The sequence below is a fragment of the Pelodiscus sinensis genome, chromosome 3 (genome assembly GCF_049634645.1).
Source record: "Pelodiscus sinensis isolate JC-2024 chromosome 3, ASM4963464v1, whole genome shotgun sequence".
Classification (NCBI taxonomy): Eukaryota; Metazoa; Chordata; order Testudines; family Trionychidae; genus Pelodiscus; species Pelodiscus sinensis.
This window is the reverse complement of record NC_134713.1, coordinates 26870840-26886536: the sequence shown is the minus strand read 5'-3', so window position 1 is coordinate 26886536 and position 15697 is coordinate 26870840. Positions and strand designations below refer to the sequence as shown.

At 41.9% G+C, this 15697-nt stretch overlaps 1 protein-coding gene across 4 annotated transcripts in view; it reads left to right on the top strand.

Moving 5' to 3' along the window:
• Positions 1-4259, top strand: part of HPCAL1 (hippocalcin like 1) — a 190488-nt gene extending 186229 nt beyond the window's left edge. For 3 of the 4 annotated variants that reach the window (XM_075923505.1, XM_075923504.1, XM_075923503.1), the window contains one exon: positions 3101-4259. In XM_075923505.1, coding sequence (XP_075779620.1) covers positions 3101-3198 — 98 coding nt within the window. In that variant the 3' untranslated portion in view covers positions 3199-4259. Of the gene's footprint in view, positions 1-903; positions 992-3100 lie in introns of all 4 variants that reach the window. The other variant, XR_012902518.1, reaches the window with a different exon arrangement.
• The last annotated feature ends 11438 nt before the right edge of the window (positions 4260-15697 follow it).

The following is a 15697-nucleotide window of genomic DNA, read 5'->3' as shown; positions in this document are numbered from 1 at the left end:
TGGAGAGGGTCCAGCGGAGTGTGACCAAAATGATTAGGAGGCTGGAGCACATAACCTAAGAGGAGAGGCTGTGGAATTTGGGCTTACTTAGTCTGCAGAAGAGAAGAGTGAGGGGGGATTTGATAGCAGCCTTCAACTTCCTGAAGGGAGGATCCAAAGAGGATGGAGAGAGGCTGTTCACAGTAGTGACGGATAGCAGAACAAGGAGTAATGGTCTCAAGTTGCAGTGGGGGAATTCTAGGTTGGATATTAGGAAAAACTATTTCACTAGGAGGGTGGTGAAGTACTAGAATGGGTTACCTAGGGAGATGGTGGAATCTCCATCCCTAGAGGTTTTTAAGTCTCGACTTGACAAAGGCCTGACTGGGTTGATTTAGTTGGAATTGGTCCTGCTTTGGGCGGGGGCGGGGCTTGATAACCTTCTGGGGTCTCTTCCAGCCCTATGATTCTATGAAAACCTGGAATATGCAGATAGCTTCATTAAAGCAATTTCAGAACTAGCAAAACGTCACTCCGGTAAGTAATGTATTGCTAAGTAATAGAGTGTACATCCTGAACGTGTAATGGAGCAGTGCTTATGTTTCAAAAGAATCCCATTAGCTGTCCCTCCTGCCATCTCCAAACAAGAGAGGAGAATAGCACCTTGTCTGTATGCTTCATTTCATTGTATGGCTTTTCATTGTCAGCTGTGCAGTGGGGCAAGGCTGCCAGGTTTTGCTTCGTGTTTTGCCCTGGAGTGTCTCACAAAAACAAACACGATCAACATGTGCAAAGTTTTGTGGAAACCTTTGGCAAACAAAAATTCTTCTAAAAAATGCTGGTGATTTATCAAAAACCAGCTTGTTCAGACCGTCAGGGCTTTGTCTTGCTTTGGGCCCTTACATATCTCTGCTCTCCTGGCAGGTGCCAAACCTTGGCCAGGTAAGGTGTAGTACTGTCGCTTGACCACGGAATCCAGTCCTTGTTCCCACAGTAAGCTGAGACCATCTTGGTGTGTAGTTTCTCTAATATTTTTAATAAAAACAAATGTTACACATCTGTCTTTAAACTTATAGCCCAAAGGGACAACAAACAAAAGTGGAACGCAAAATCTGAATCTGTGATCGGAAGCTTCCATTTGGAACAAATAAATGTATGTTAGTCTAAAAAACATACCACAGTAAAAATAGAGTGCAAGAACAGATGCATTTGTAATGCATTGGGATGCTCTGCTATGCTGGGAATGAGTGTTGTAGGAAGAAAAAGTGTAATTTAATATCATGCTCTGGGGTATGTAACTAAACACATATGCAGAGAGCAATTAAAACAAAAAAAAAGCCACATGACTCAGAAGCAAAGAGTATAACCTAGGGGGTGGAACTCAAAAATTATAAGACAGTTCTCACAGGGGAATGTTTTTGTTAGTGTGTTCGTTTTCCATGGGTTTAAAATCCCAAGTGAGGATTCAAGCTAAAATTCTACTTTGATTGGGGCTGTGGTAAGTGATCACACAAAATTATACAAAATGTGTTGCAGTGTTTTACAAAGTTAATTTTCTCTTGACAAAAATATGCGGTGGTTATTTCTATAATGGAGGCAATTTAAATTGGGTAAGAATTGCCTTTGAATGTTGTAAATAATTGTATGAAATACTGCATTTCACACAGATGTAATGTAAACGGATGTGACTGCCAGAATATTTTATGTAAAAGATAATCCCAGTAGCAAATATTTCAATTAACAATACGAAAATTTGCTGATTAAACACAATACACATATTAAAAACTTTTTGCAGTAGCGATAGTGAATAGAGTATTTTGGTTTTTAGCATCTACTAATTATCACTCCAGACCTGCAAGCACTTGCAGATATCTTTAGACAGGTAAGTAGGTTCATTGGCTATTCTAAACTTTGCCAACTTGTAATAAACTTTGAGATAGAAGGCATTTCAGGAATGCAGTACACTTCAGTCACCCTGTATCATGGCCCTTCTGCTGGATAGGTTACATTGGCTCCAGGGAGAATTGTCGAGGCCAGTGAAATCATCCTAGAAGGAGCCATTTCATTTCTTATAAATGCTGTTTTATGGTTTATTTCCGTACAGCTGTGGATGTGTCATATCCTGTACAAGAGAATACCATTGCAAGTGCATTACATGCCAAATATTGATCAAAAATATAATTATATTTCAATACTGTTGTTCAAATCACAGCTAATGAAGAAGTCCTGAAAACCTCTGTAAGCAGCACTTGCACTGAGCTCAGTGGAAATTCCACCAGCCCAGGGCTTATAGGTGTGGTCCCAGAGTGGAACTGTTATAAAAGAACAGTCCTACACTTGCCAGCAGTGGCAGATGACCAAAGTTTGCAATTTGTAATTATTTGTTATTTTGATTAATAGGCACTTACACTTCGGTTGGTTTTAAAGGTCACTCCTAGTCAGATTTTTTCCATGGTTTTCAAACCTAACTCCATAAATCAGCTCAAATTGGTGAAGTTGGCCCAAGTTTCAGGTTTGTAACAAAGTCTGGAAAAACCCATCTGTAAGGGTCTGATTGCAAAGGATTTGCACAGCTCAATAAGCAAGGCATCACCTACAGGCCTTCAGTGAGGCTGTTCTTGTGCCACAGTGCAACTGACCATAGTAGTAATTGTAAATGTGGGATAAACTACATCGTGTTGCCCAGTGTTAGGTACACTGTTATATGATCACCTATCAGTGAATTTAGTGCAAATACTCTGGGGTTTGAGGGTTTAAAATCTCACCCTTGATTCAAGACCATTTCTAGACTAGTTTGTATACATCTTTTATGAGTATATGTTCTCCAGTTTTGTACAAGTCAGTTCTCTGCTTAAATTGTTGATCTAAATGCAATTATTTTAACTCGAGAATGTCCATGTTTAATGCCAAATGAGAAAGTAAAATATTATATTTGTTTACTTGAAAAAAATACTGCATCCAGATCTGAGGAAGAAGAGAGTGCCTGGTTCCTCTGCACTGCAACCTTAAACCCATTTGTAGTAGGATATGTGTATTTTTAAGCATTTGGTGAAGGTTTTATTTTTAAGCTTTGTTTGATCTTGCAATGCAAGTGATTTGTTTTTTGTTTTCTCCCTTGAAGGTAAACTGTCCCTCGAAGAGTTTATTAAAGGTGCCAAGAGTGATCCCTCTATCGTGCGATTGTTACAATGTGATCCAAGCAGTGCAAGTCAGTTCTAATTAAACTCTGGACAGTTTGCAGAGAAACTGCTGGCTTGTCGTTCAAGCTTTGCTTGCAAATGGATGCCTTCTCAATCATTCCTCAACTTGCTAGTGGATAAGATTCCATTGCCTGATTGTGTGTGTGTGTGTGTGTGTGTGTGTGTGTGTGTGTGTGTGTGTGTCTGTCTGTGTGCACGTGTATCAGAGTGAAGACTGCCTCACTCTTCTCACTAACACGAGTGTAACATTCCTTTTGCTGTTTTTGTTTCCCCTTTCCTCTTGGTTAATGTAATTGAAAGGTATGTTTACATGCAGATACAATGAGTTCAGATTTCTAGTGAAATATCACATCATTTAGTCAGTAAGAATGATGACATTCTAGTAGCACCAAGAAGATACTAGATAGAATTTTTATCCAACATAGCAGATGGTAGGTCATCATTTTTTAAGCAAAATGTGAACTTATTGGAGTAGAAAGAAGAAGAGAAAAGCTTTTCTGGGCATGGTTCCAAATTATTTTTGCTTTTGAGGAAAATTGCTTGCACTTATCTAATGGTCTACTTTCTTTTAATATATATATATAAATTATATATATATAGTGAAGTAAAATTTTATTACGTAGGTCATGTATTTATGCATAAAGTAGAATTAAAGCTTAATTTCTTGTCTGATTTATTCAAATCTTGAAGATTGTTTTTGAGATATTTATGCATTAGCAAATTGCTGTTAAAGAAAATGCATGCCTAGCAATTTGTGGCTATTTCACTCTGTTTAATTACTGAATGCAAATATTTGTTTTTACTGTTGATCGTTCCAGCGTTTACTGTATTAACAAAGGAATAAAAGGAATAATCCTCATTTTATATTTCTCAGTCGAGTCCCACTTGATGGTGGTTGCAGCATTAACTAGCTTTTGAGTGGCATGAGGTGATGTGACTCACGCTGCTGTTCTAAACTTTGCTATGCTCTCCTACCTTTTGCTGTCAATATGTTAATAGTCTTGTGCAATACAGTGTTATTTAATATCTGCCTAATGCCAAGAAATATTCATTGAAATAAAAGACTACTTTTCTTGTCAATGCTTGTCTTATTTTAACCAGTGGTACAAGTTTGTTCCATATTTGTGCATGCAATGAATATAATCCAGACAAGAATGCTGAAAGTTTTCCTGCCCTGCCCTCCCTTACATCTCCTGATCTAGAGGAGGTAACCTATTCCCTACTGTCCTTCCATCCTTGATGTCTCTGCTGAGATTAGCTAGCAAGCAAGAGTATTCTAGTGCTCACTGTGTTGATCTTCCTTGGAAACCCGTTCTCAAAGAAAACTTGGCTGAGACTATGAAATGGTGATTTCACACAGTCATTGAAGAGCTCATAGCTCCACGTCACCACTGCCCTAGGCTGTATTTAGGCCCTTTGGCTGGTAGATAACGCACCAGCTACTGGAAGTCAGAAAACTTGAATTCTATTCCTGGCTTCTGCCATTGACTCAGTGTGTGAGTTCCTGCTTCTCTCTGTACCTAAGCACAGTAGCATTGCTTATCGGCATAAAAGTGTGGGACTCTATATCCTATTATCAGCACGCTGTGCAATCCTATACCCCAACAAATTGCAGCTAACTAATGCAGTCTTTGTCACTGAAAATAAAAATGGACTAAAAATACTTCCTTTCCAGTATAAAGAGGTTTTGAACAGCCAAAAGCAAGTTTCAGCAAGTAATGTGCCACTGAAACAATGTCTGATATCATTGACATACTATGCAAAGCTTTCTGATGTTCATACAGCACATGCTGAAATACAGCAAAGTGCCTAAGCACCTGTTTAAGTTCCATTAAAGTCAATGGGACTTCAGTGTGTACCTAAAGTTAAACGTGCGTCAGTGTTTGTTTAACTAGACAAAGTTTGCGGAATCCGGGTCCAGGATAGCAGCAATTAGGTATTATGCACCGTCACTGTATAAATAATTTGGGAAAGATGGCAGTTTACAATACCTAGTCAAAGATATTGCTGCATGAGATTTGGTGTAACATGATCTCTTACCAAACCAGAGATTGAGAAATGTTTCCATGATTTTATTTTTAAAAAGAACTTAAATTTGAACCTCTTATTAAAAACCAACATTCCCTTCAAACATCACCCTCAAAGGAAAACTAAAACTGATATGTCTGCTTTTCCTTCTTCATGCTGGAAGAAATGCTAAGAGTAAACCTCATGAACAGTAAGAGGTAAACAAAATGTTTGCAATTCTTCCAGTTTTAATAAGTGAAGATTGCAAGAAGCAGAAAGAACTTGGGTATTTTAATTAACATTTTTTCTTTTTAACATCTTTTAACAAACCAAATCCCCCCTGATGTTGCACATCATAGTTTGTAATCAGTGAAATAAATGTTCAAGGTAAATGAAAAAACAAATAACTAAACAATTCCACATTTTTTTTATAGTCTGTTTCATGGTCAGGTTCTCATGTGCTAGGCTGCCGCAGAATTTGAATTACAAAACACTGTTGCATTAATGACATTTTTGCATGTAATTATAACTGAACATAATTGAGAGGTACCAAGTTAGAGTTCTCAGAGCAGCCATAGCTCAGCCAAATTGCACACATTAAAAAATTATACGGATATAGCTAAGCAGAATTGTGTTGACTGGAAAAATTTAAAACAACAAATAGTCTAGCAGCATCTTAAAGACTAACAAAACATGTAGATTGTATCATGAGCTTTCATGGGTACAACCCACTTCTTCAGATGAATGGAGTATTACAAATCCAGTTAAAATAAATAGGGAATGGGGGGAAGGAAGGGAAAAAAGTGAAGTAGAGCAGTGGTCTCCAACCTTTTTACACACAAGATCACTTTTTTAATTTAAGCGCAATCCAAGATCTACCTTAAATTCAAATATCTTTACCTTGCCTCCTTTGTGTTCCTTGCCCTGCCTCTCTCTGAGGCCCCGCCCCTGCTCACTCCATCCTCCTTCCTCCCAACACTCACTTTCACCATGCGTGAAAGTGGCAGGTGCAGCGGTTTGGGCTTTCAGGCTCTGGTCTTGGATTAAGAGATTTGGAGTGTGAGAGGGGCTCTGAGGTGAGCGTGGGGCAGGCAGTTGGGATGCCAGAGGGGGGTTCTAGGTGCAGACTCTGGGAGGGTGTTTGGATGCAGGGTGAGGGCAGGGGCTTGGGGTGCAGAAGGGGGGTTCATGACTTGGGAAGGGGTTCAGGATGTGGACTCCAGCTGGGCACTGCTTAGCTGAGGTGGCTTGTGGGCGGTGTTGCAGTGGGGCTAAGGCCTGCTCACCTCTGCCCTGGCCCTGCACCACTCCCAAAAGCCGCCAGCAAACTTGCTATATCCCTAGTCCTGTTGTGCTCCCCTCTCTGCTCTGTGGAGATACGATACAGGGTGGGAGAAGGGGGAACCTTGACGTCAACACCCATCCTCTCCCTGCCCTGCCCTGCACAGCAAACAGGAGGATCCTAAGGGGACAGCTCCACGGCAAAGGGCCAGAGATGTGCAGCAGTGGGAGGAGGAGCAGCTGAAGTGCTGGCACTTGATAGCCATGTGGCCAAACCAGTCAGGATCACCTGTCAGAGGCTCCAAGATTTACGAGTAGATCCCAATCTACTGGTTGGTGACCACTGAAGTAGTGTGTTCATGTTACAAGAAGCTAATAGAGAAGGTGCAAATTGTTCTTAAGTACCCATTGTTTGGTTGGTTAAGTAATTAGGATGTGGAAGATAGTGTGCGAGCCAGGTAAAGTCTTCATTCATACCTTTGTGATGGCTCCCAAACTTGTAAAAGAAGTTAAGTTCCAATGCTTCCTATGTTTTTGGCTTGTTTCAGGACAATTCCACAACACGTGACTTTGAGATCCATTAGTGAGTGCCCAAGCAGGTTAAAAAGTTTTCCAACAGGTTTCTGTGTTTCCTTTCTGTATGTTGATTTGTGTCCATTAATTCTTTCCTGTAGAGACTGTCCAGTTTGGCCGATACATCGCAGAGGGGTATTGCTGGCATTTGATTGCATAGATCACATTAGTGGCTGTGCAGTTAAATGAGTCCCTGTGGCTTGAGATCATCTGGGATTTCCAAGTTCGTGTATCTTGGGTAGCAGATAGAAAACTCCTGGCTGGGGATTAAGGGGGGGGGGGGGGGTGTTTAAATTTGGTCCTGAGTAGAATCAGGGAGCCTGTGAGCAGTTGTTTTAGGGATTTTTTTGGTATTCTTTAGAGGAATCACAGGAGAGGAGTTTGTAGAATCTGGTGTTGGTGAATTGTCTAGTCGCCTCCTGTTCATAATCTGTTCTGTTCATGACAACTACAGTGCCCCCTTTGTCAGTTTGTTTGATTATGAAGCTAGAATTGTTTTTGAGGCTGTGTATAGCATTGCATTCTGCATGACTGAGGTTATATGATGATGATTTGCTGACAATGTCAGCCCCATGCCTGTTTGTAGAAGCAATCGATGTAAAAGTCAAGACTCTGATTACGACTGTTAGTAGGGGTCCACATAGAAGCCTTCCTCTTGTGGGATTGGCAGGGGAGAGCTGCAAGGTCAGTGTGTTGTACTTTGGTGTGTTGGAAGTATTCCTTTAAGCCAGGGGTGGCCAACCAGCAGCTTGCGAGCCACCTGTGGCTCTTTCATTACAAAAATGTGTCCACCACTATTTTGGCTCTTCGTCTCTAAGGGGTTGGCCACCCCTGCTTTAGGTGGAGGTGGGAAAAATAGGCCTCCGGATCTCCACAGAACTGAATCCTATTTGTGTGGTTGGGGAGATGGCACAACCCACAAAAGCTCATGATACCATCTACATTTTTTTGTTACTCTGCGGTGCTACAGGACTATTCGATATTTTTTTTAAAGACTTAAGAGTACTAGTATTGTAAAGGAAAATGAAGGGAGAGAGTTTGAGGAAGGAATTGCACTGCACACTCAAACATAGGGTGTTAAAGGCCTTTTTGCATCACATAGTCAAACCCATCAAAGTCAAAAACAGATTTCCACACCCTAAGAATTTGAGGATGAACACATTTGATTGGAGAATTAAACTAGAACATCCTTTTGAATATGCATGAAATATTACTCTGTGCCCTCGTGGACAAACTCCTAAAATGGGAAAAATGGGAACTTGTGCCTAAATTACCAAGAAATATCACAAGTCACCTACCATGGCTGCTTTCTTGTTAAAGCAGGATGTTCAGCCTGGCACATCATTGTATTTTGGAACTTTTAGATATCACAGGAGATAATGACTCATTCTGTGTCAACACACTGGCCTGTTGTGGTTTGACTTCTGACCTAACTGGAAATGTCCACATACCATAAAATCTCGAGTATAATGCGCACCAATGTATAATGCACATCTGCTTTTTAAAGGTCAAAATGCCTGAATAAACTACACTCTTTTTTAAAATGCGCATCCCCATTATACTCAAGATTTTAAGGTATGCATAGGAAGGAAGGGGCTCATGCCTGCCGCCGGGTCCCCTGCCCAGCTGAGCTCACGCCTGCTGTGGGGACCCCAAGTTCAGCACCAATAAGTTGGCCAGTGGTCACTTTTTGAAAATCTTGGCCCTGGTGTCTAAGGAGGTTTTGAAAGTGCTGAGATGCTTTGCTGATGCACACTGGGGAATGAGGGAAACCACAAAAATGTGCTTCATTGGCACTGTTCTGGGTGACATTCTAAACCAAGGGGGAAATCTTGGCCCTACTGAGGTTGATGGAAAGCTGTCATTGGAGCCAGGAATTCACCCCAGGTGCCTTTCAGTTCAGGATAATATTTCCTAAAGCACCTGAGACCTATTGAAAACAAGTGGGACTTAGGCTCCTAAATCACTTAAGTTCAGATCCTCAAAGCTAGATTTTTAAAGGGATTTAGATGTTGCTGCTCCCAACATTACAATGCCTGATTCATTTTCAAAAGGAATTTAGGCATTTAAATTCCATCACAGTGAGTGGAATTCAGACTAAATGCCTCTTATTAAATGAGATTTAGGCTTTAATAGCAGCAACAAAATACTTTTAAAAATCTGGATCCTAAATACTTGGGAGGATCTGAGGGTTAAGTGCTTTAGGAATTTTATCCTTTAGCGATATTATTTTTGGCTCTTTAGGCTGGCATTTTAGTGAAAAGGTTGACAGGTCCAGTCTCACCTAACCTTAACAGATTAATTGTTCTCTTGACAGTTGATATGAAGTCCCACCACCAGGGTATGAGTACAACTCTGAAAGCTGTGGCTAATTAGTACAGGCGATCAGACTTTTTTCCCCTGTGCATTGCAATGTGAAGTTTACAGATATAAAGTTAAGCCTTTAAATATCAAATTGCTAGTTTCTCTGTGGTTCAGCCTGTAAGCAGCCTACTCAAGACTCTAGTTCAGTGGTTCTCAAAGTGTAGTCTGTGCACCACTATTGGTCTGCGACCATTTGCAGGTGGGTCGTGGGCACAACTCCCCACCACCACAGCAGGGAGCCTGTGCTGATGCTCCATCCCCGCAGTGCCCCTTCCTGTGAGGTTGAAGTGCCAGCGCCAGCTTCCCACTGCAGAAGAGAGGGGAGCGGTCTGGATCTGGCTTGCAGGGGAAGGAAGTGGCTCTGCACTCCCATGTGCCCACTCCCTCCCCCTGGCTGGGGGAACGGCAATGCAGGAAACTGCTCCCCTGGAGGTTTTCCCTATTGCTCCCATTGTCTGGAAGCATGTCCAATGGGAGCAATGTGGGGCTAGAGGGGCACTGCCTAGAAGCAGTGGGAGGCCCAGAAACTGTTAAATGCCCTCCAACCTCCTCATTCCCAGACTCTCCACCCCATACCGCTCTTGCACCCTGCTTCCCTCCCACACCCTACACCCTCCTTCCTTCCAAGACCCCCCCCCACTCGCAGTCGCAGCCCACTCCTACAGCCCACCTCCTGGCTAGACCCCCACAGCCTCTCCCCTTCCTGCATCCATTTTTGTCATCATGGGTGGTTGGCTGGTGGTCTGTGTTCAGTGGAGTGGGCCATGGGTTAAAAGTTGAAGAACCACTGCTTTAGTTGAAGTCAGAATGATAGAGAGTCTTTGAAACAATCCATTTTTCTCTCTTGTTGATTATGCCTGAGAAAAGTTTGTTTAATGCCTCTAGAACAATAGGCATGGAATTAGCCTCTGAGGGAGGGCAACTTATAAATCTGAAGAGGAAAAAATGCTGTATGTATTACAGCTTGTCGCTGAGAGAGCAAAGATCTGTTAGCCTCATTCCATCATGCAAGGTGCCCTTTCTTCATATCTAAAAGGTTAAGAATAGCTAGTTGAATGATCTCCTGGGCAGAATAAACTCCATCTAGGGTTTGTAGCGACTTTCCACTGCAAAACTGATATTTTGAGGACTACAAGCCTTGGTGAAGTCTAAGATTACCAATCACTGTGTCATTGTCTCCTCGGGGGGGGGGGAGGAGACATTTAATTGGAAAAAGGGCTGCAAGGTGTATTCTGTGGATTTCCTTGAATATGGAAATGTGTTATATCAAAATGCCTCAAGTTGTTCACCGAGGGGGAAGGCTCCCTTAGGCTTGGCTTTGTTTTGCTTTTTTTGGCATGATATAAAATCATTTCCCAGAAAGTGTAGAACTGGGAAAGAGCAGAGATTGGAACTGGACAGACTCAGTGCTGGCAACTTGCTGCCAAGAATTCTCGGTATAGCCCTTACCAGAACTGCCCAGAATGAAACTGAATGTGTGTTCTGAAATCCCATTAGAGTAAATGGAGCATTGATGGATGACAGTAGCAGAAAGTCTGATGGAGATTCTGCAGTAAAAGAGAGAAATTAACTCCACTGTCATTTCTTTGTCTGATGAATAAAATGGGAATGAGGTGGGACTATCAGCCTTATGTCATTTTGCTGATTTTTTTATTCTGTAAAGCCACTGTGGAAGACTATAAGATCAGATTATCACCACACCTGCCCATGCATCACGTACATTACATTGTGTAGTGATACCAGAAGATCTATATCCCCTGAAGCTTTCCCACACTTTCATTCTTTAGAAGGATATATTTTTAACACTGTGGTGGTTTGGTATATGAATTTGGTGGGGCTACTGAGGAGCAGGTAGGGCAGCTGAGTGGGTTTTGCCTTCCATTCAGAAGGTGCTAAGATTTATGTTTTATCTGATTTCTTCCAGAGAACATTTCACCATTATGGGACAGTTTTTAGCAGGCTTTTTTCCTACACACACACTTTTCACTCAAGTTATTAGCTTATTGCTCCACTAAAACAGACCAGTTATGGGAAGTCATGGTCACTCAGCGAGAGTAATTTGGGCCAGGATCATGGTCCATTTGAGAGATGAGATCCAAAACTTTGACTCTGATATAGTATTCAGCACTCAGAAGCCCATGCAGTGTGCCCAGAACCAATGTGAGATGTTCTTGGTGTTTTGTGCCTCCTGTAACCTCACCGGCAGGACACTCATGTAGGTCACCATGGCCAAGTTAGAATTCAACAGCCTAAGGGAAAAGGGCATTTGTTGCAATGGTGGCTGTTTGGACATCCCAAAGCAGTGGGAGGCAAATGAATACCAATGACCAGGTTGTTTTGAAAACCAGAGCAGACACTCTACCTACAGGGTGTTGAAACAAGCGCCGTGAGTTCTTCAAAATGTTTCTCTGTCCCCAGCAAAATCCTTCAGTGTTCTGAGATTCAGTTTCAGCTAGTCACTCTTCATCCATGAGTTGTTCCTTACCTACATCATAAAACACTAGAACTGGAAGGGACTTCGAGAGGGCAGGGGATTGGACTCTATGACCTTGCAGCAGCACCCAGTACTATCTAACCTGCTCTTAAATATGTCCTGATATTTCTCCCAGTCAACTTACTCCAGTGTTTAACCACCTTGACAAGCAAGAAGTTTTTCCTTATGTTCAGCCTAAACCTCCCTTGCTGCAGTTTAAGCCCATTGCTTCTTGTCCTATCTTCAGGAGGCCAAGGAGAATTATTATTCTCCCTCTTCCTTGTGACACCTTTTTAGATACCTGAAAACTGCTATCATGTCCCCTCTCAGTCTTCTCCTTTCCAAACTAAGCAAGCCCAGTTCTTTCAGTTTTCCTTCATAGGTCATGTTTCTTAGACTTTTAATCATTCTTGTTGCTCTCCTCCAGACCTCCTTTGATTTCTCCACATCTTTCTTGAAATGTGGTGACCAGAACTGGACACAATACTCAAATTGAGGCTTAATCAGCACAAAGTAGATCGGAAAAATGACTTCTCGTGTCTTGCTCACAACACTCCTGTTAATCCAACCCAGAATCATGTTTGTTTGGTTTTTTTTGCAACAGCGTCACACATATTTAGCTTGTGGTCCACTATAACCCCTAAATCCCTTTCTGAAGTAGTCCTTCCTAGACAGTCGCTTCCCATTCTCTGTGTGAGACACGGATTCTCCCTTCCTAAGTGGAGTACTTTGCATTTGTCCTTATTAAACTTCATCCTATTTACCTCAGACCATTTCTCCAGTTTTGTTCAGATCATTTTGAATTGTGACCCTATCCTCCAAAGCAGTTGCAATCCCTACCATCTTGATACCATCTGCAAACTTAATAAGCTTACACTCTCTGTCAATATCTAAATTGTTGATGAAGATATTGAACAGAACCGGTCCCAAAACAGACCCCTGCGAAACCCCACTTGTTATGCTCTTCCAGCAGGATTGTGAACTGTTAATAAGTACTCTCTGAGAACGGTTATTCAGCCAGTTATATACCCACCTTATGGTAGCCCCATCTAAGTTGTATATGCCTAATTTATTAATAAGATCAAGCAAGACCATATTAAATTGTTTGCTAAAGTCTAGGTGTACCATGTCCACCGCTTCTCCTTTAGCCACAAGACTCATTATCCTATCAAAGAAAGCTTTCAGATAGGTAACAGCCAACATGGTTTTGTAAAGAACAAATCATGTGAAACATATCACCTTATCTTCCAGGTGTTTGCAGATTAATTCCTTAATTACTTGCTCCATTATCTTTCCTAGCACAGAAGTTAAACTGACTGGTCTCTAGTTTCCTGGGTTGTTCTTTTTTCCCTTTTTATAAATGGGCACTATATTTGCTCTTTTCCAGTCTTCTGGAATCTCTCCCATCTTCCATGATTTTTCAAAGATGATAGCTAAAGGCTTAAATACCTCCTCTATCAGCTCCTTGAGTATTCTAGGATGCATTTCACCAGGCCCTGGTGACTTGCAGACATTTAACTGTTTAAAGTGATTAACTTATTTTTTATTTTATCTTCTAAACGTATGCCATACCCACTAGTATTCACTGTTAGACTTCCTTCATCATCAGACTTCTTGATGAAGACCAAAACAAAGAAGTCATTAAGCACCTCTGCCATTTCCAAGTTTCCTGACTGTTTCTGCCTCCTCACTGAGCAATGGGCCTACCATGTCCTTAGTTTTCCTCTTGCTTTTAATGTACTTATAGAAAGTCTTCTTGTTTCCCTTTGTCTGTAGCTAGTTTGAGCTTGCTTTTTGCCTTTCTAATCTTGCCCCTGCATACCTATGGGCTACGTCTACACTGGCATGATTTTCCAGAAATGCTTTTAATGGAAAAGTTTTCTGTTAAAAGCATTTTCGGAAAAGAGCGTCTAGATTGGCAGGACACTTTTCCGCAAAAAGTGCTTTTGTGGAAAAGTGTCCTGCCAATCTAGACGCGTCCGTGGCCAATCTAGACGCGCTTTTCCGCAAAAAATCCCCGATCACCATTTTCGTGATCAGGGCTTTTTTGCGGAAAACAAATCTCTGCTGTCTACTCTGGCCCTTTTGCGCAAAAGTTTTTCGGAAAAAGACTTTTGCCCGAATGGGAGCAGGATAGTATATCCGCAAAAGCACTGACAATCTTACATGAGATCGTCAGTGCTTTTGCGGAAATTCAAGCGGCCAGTGTAGACAGCTGGCAAGTTTTTCCGGAAAAGCAGATGATTTTGCGGAAAAACTTGCCAGTCTAGACACAGCCATGTTGTTTGCTTATATTCATCCTTTGTAATTTGTCCTAATTCCCACTTTGTGAGTCCTTTTTAATGTTTAGATCATGCAAGATCTCCTGATTAAGCAAAGGTGGTCTTTTATCATACTTTCTATCCTTCCTATGCAGCAGAATAGCTTGCTTTTGGGCCCTTAATAATGTCCCTTTGAAAAACTGCCAACTCTCCTCAGTTGTTTTTCCCCTTAGTCTTGCTTCCCCTGGGACCTTACCTACCAGCTCTCTGAGTTTACCAAAATCTGCCTTCCTAAAATCCATTCTCTCTGTTTTGCTGTTCTCCCTTCTACCATTCATTAGAATCATGAACTCTATGATTTCATGATAACTTTCACCCAAGCTCCCTTCCACTTTCAAATTCTCAACCAGTTCCTCCCTATTTGTTAAAATCAAATCTAGAATAGCTTCCCCCCAGTAGCTTTTTCAACCTTCTGAAATAAAAAATTATCTTCAATGCAGTCCAAGAACGTATTGGTTAGTCTGTGCCCTGCTGTGTCAGTTTCCCAACAAATGTCTGGATAGTTGAAGGTCTCCCATCACCACCCAATCCTGCACTTTGGATGATTTTATTAGTTGTTTAAAAAAAGCCTCATCCACCTCTTCTACCTGGGTAGGTGGTCTGTAGTAGACCCCTAGCATGACATGACTCTTGGTTTTTACCCCTTTTAACCTAATGCAGAGACTTCCAACACATCTGTCTCCTACATCCATCTCCAAGTCAGTCCAAGTGTATACATTTTTAATATAAGACACCTCCTCCCCTTTTTCCCCCACCTATCCTTCCTGAGTAAGCTTTACCCTTCTATTCCAATATTCCAATCTTGTGTATTTTCCCACCAAGTCTCTGTGATACAATGTCATAGTTGTGTTTATTTATTAGCCCTTCAAGTTCTTTCTGCTTATTACCCATACTTCTTGCATTTGTATATAGGCATTGAAGATACTGATTTGATCTTGCCTCCCAGTTCTGCCTTCTCCATCCTTTTTCTCTATTATAGCCCACGCTCCCTCCCATTTCTGACCCATCTCCCAGGTCTCCATGTTCTTCACTTACCTGGGGGCTTTGGTCACCTGCCCCAGTTGACCCTAGTTTAAAGCCCTCCTCACTAGATTAGCCAGTCTGCATCCAAATACAGCCTTCCCCTTACTCGAAAGGTGAACGCCATCCCTGCTTAGCAGTCCTTCCTGGAACAGCATCCCACGGTCAAGGAAGCCAAAGTCCTCCTGGCAACACCATCTTCACAGCCAGGCATTCACCTCCAGGATGCACCTGTCTCTGTCTGGGCCCCTACCTTTGACAGGAAGGACTGAAGAGAGAACCACTTGTCCTCCAAACTCCTTCACCCATATTCCCAGAGCCGTGTAGTCACTCTTCATAGAATCAGTGTCACACCTCGCAGTATCATTAGTGCCCACGTGGATGAGTAACATGGGATTGTAGTCAGAGGGCTGGATAATCCTTGACAATACCTCCCGAGATGACATGTTAGGGTGACAGATGGGCGCCTCCATCCCCCT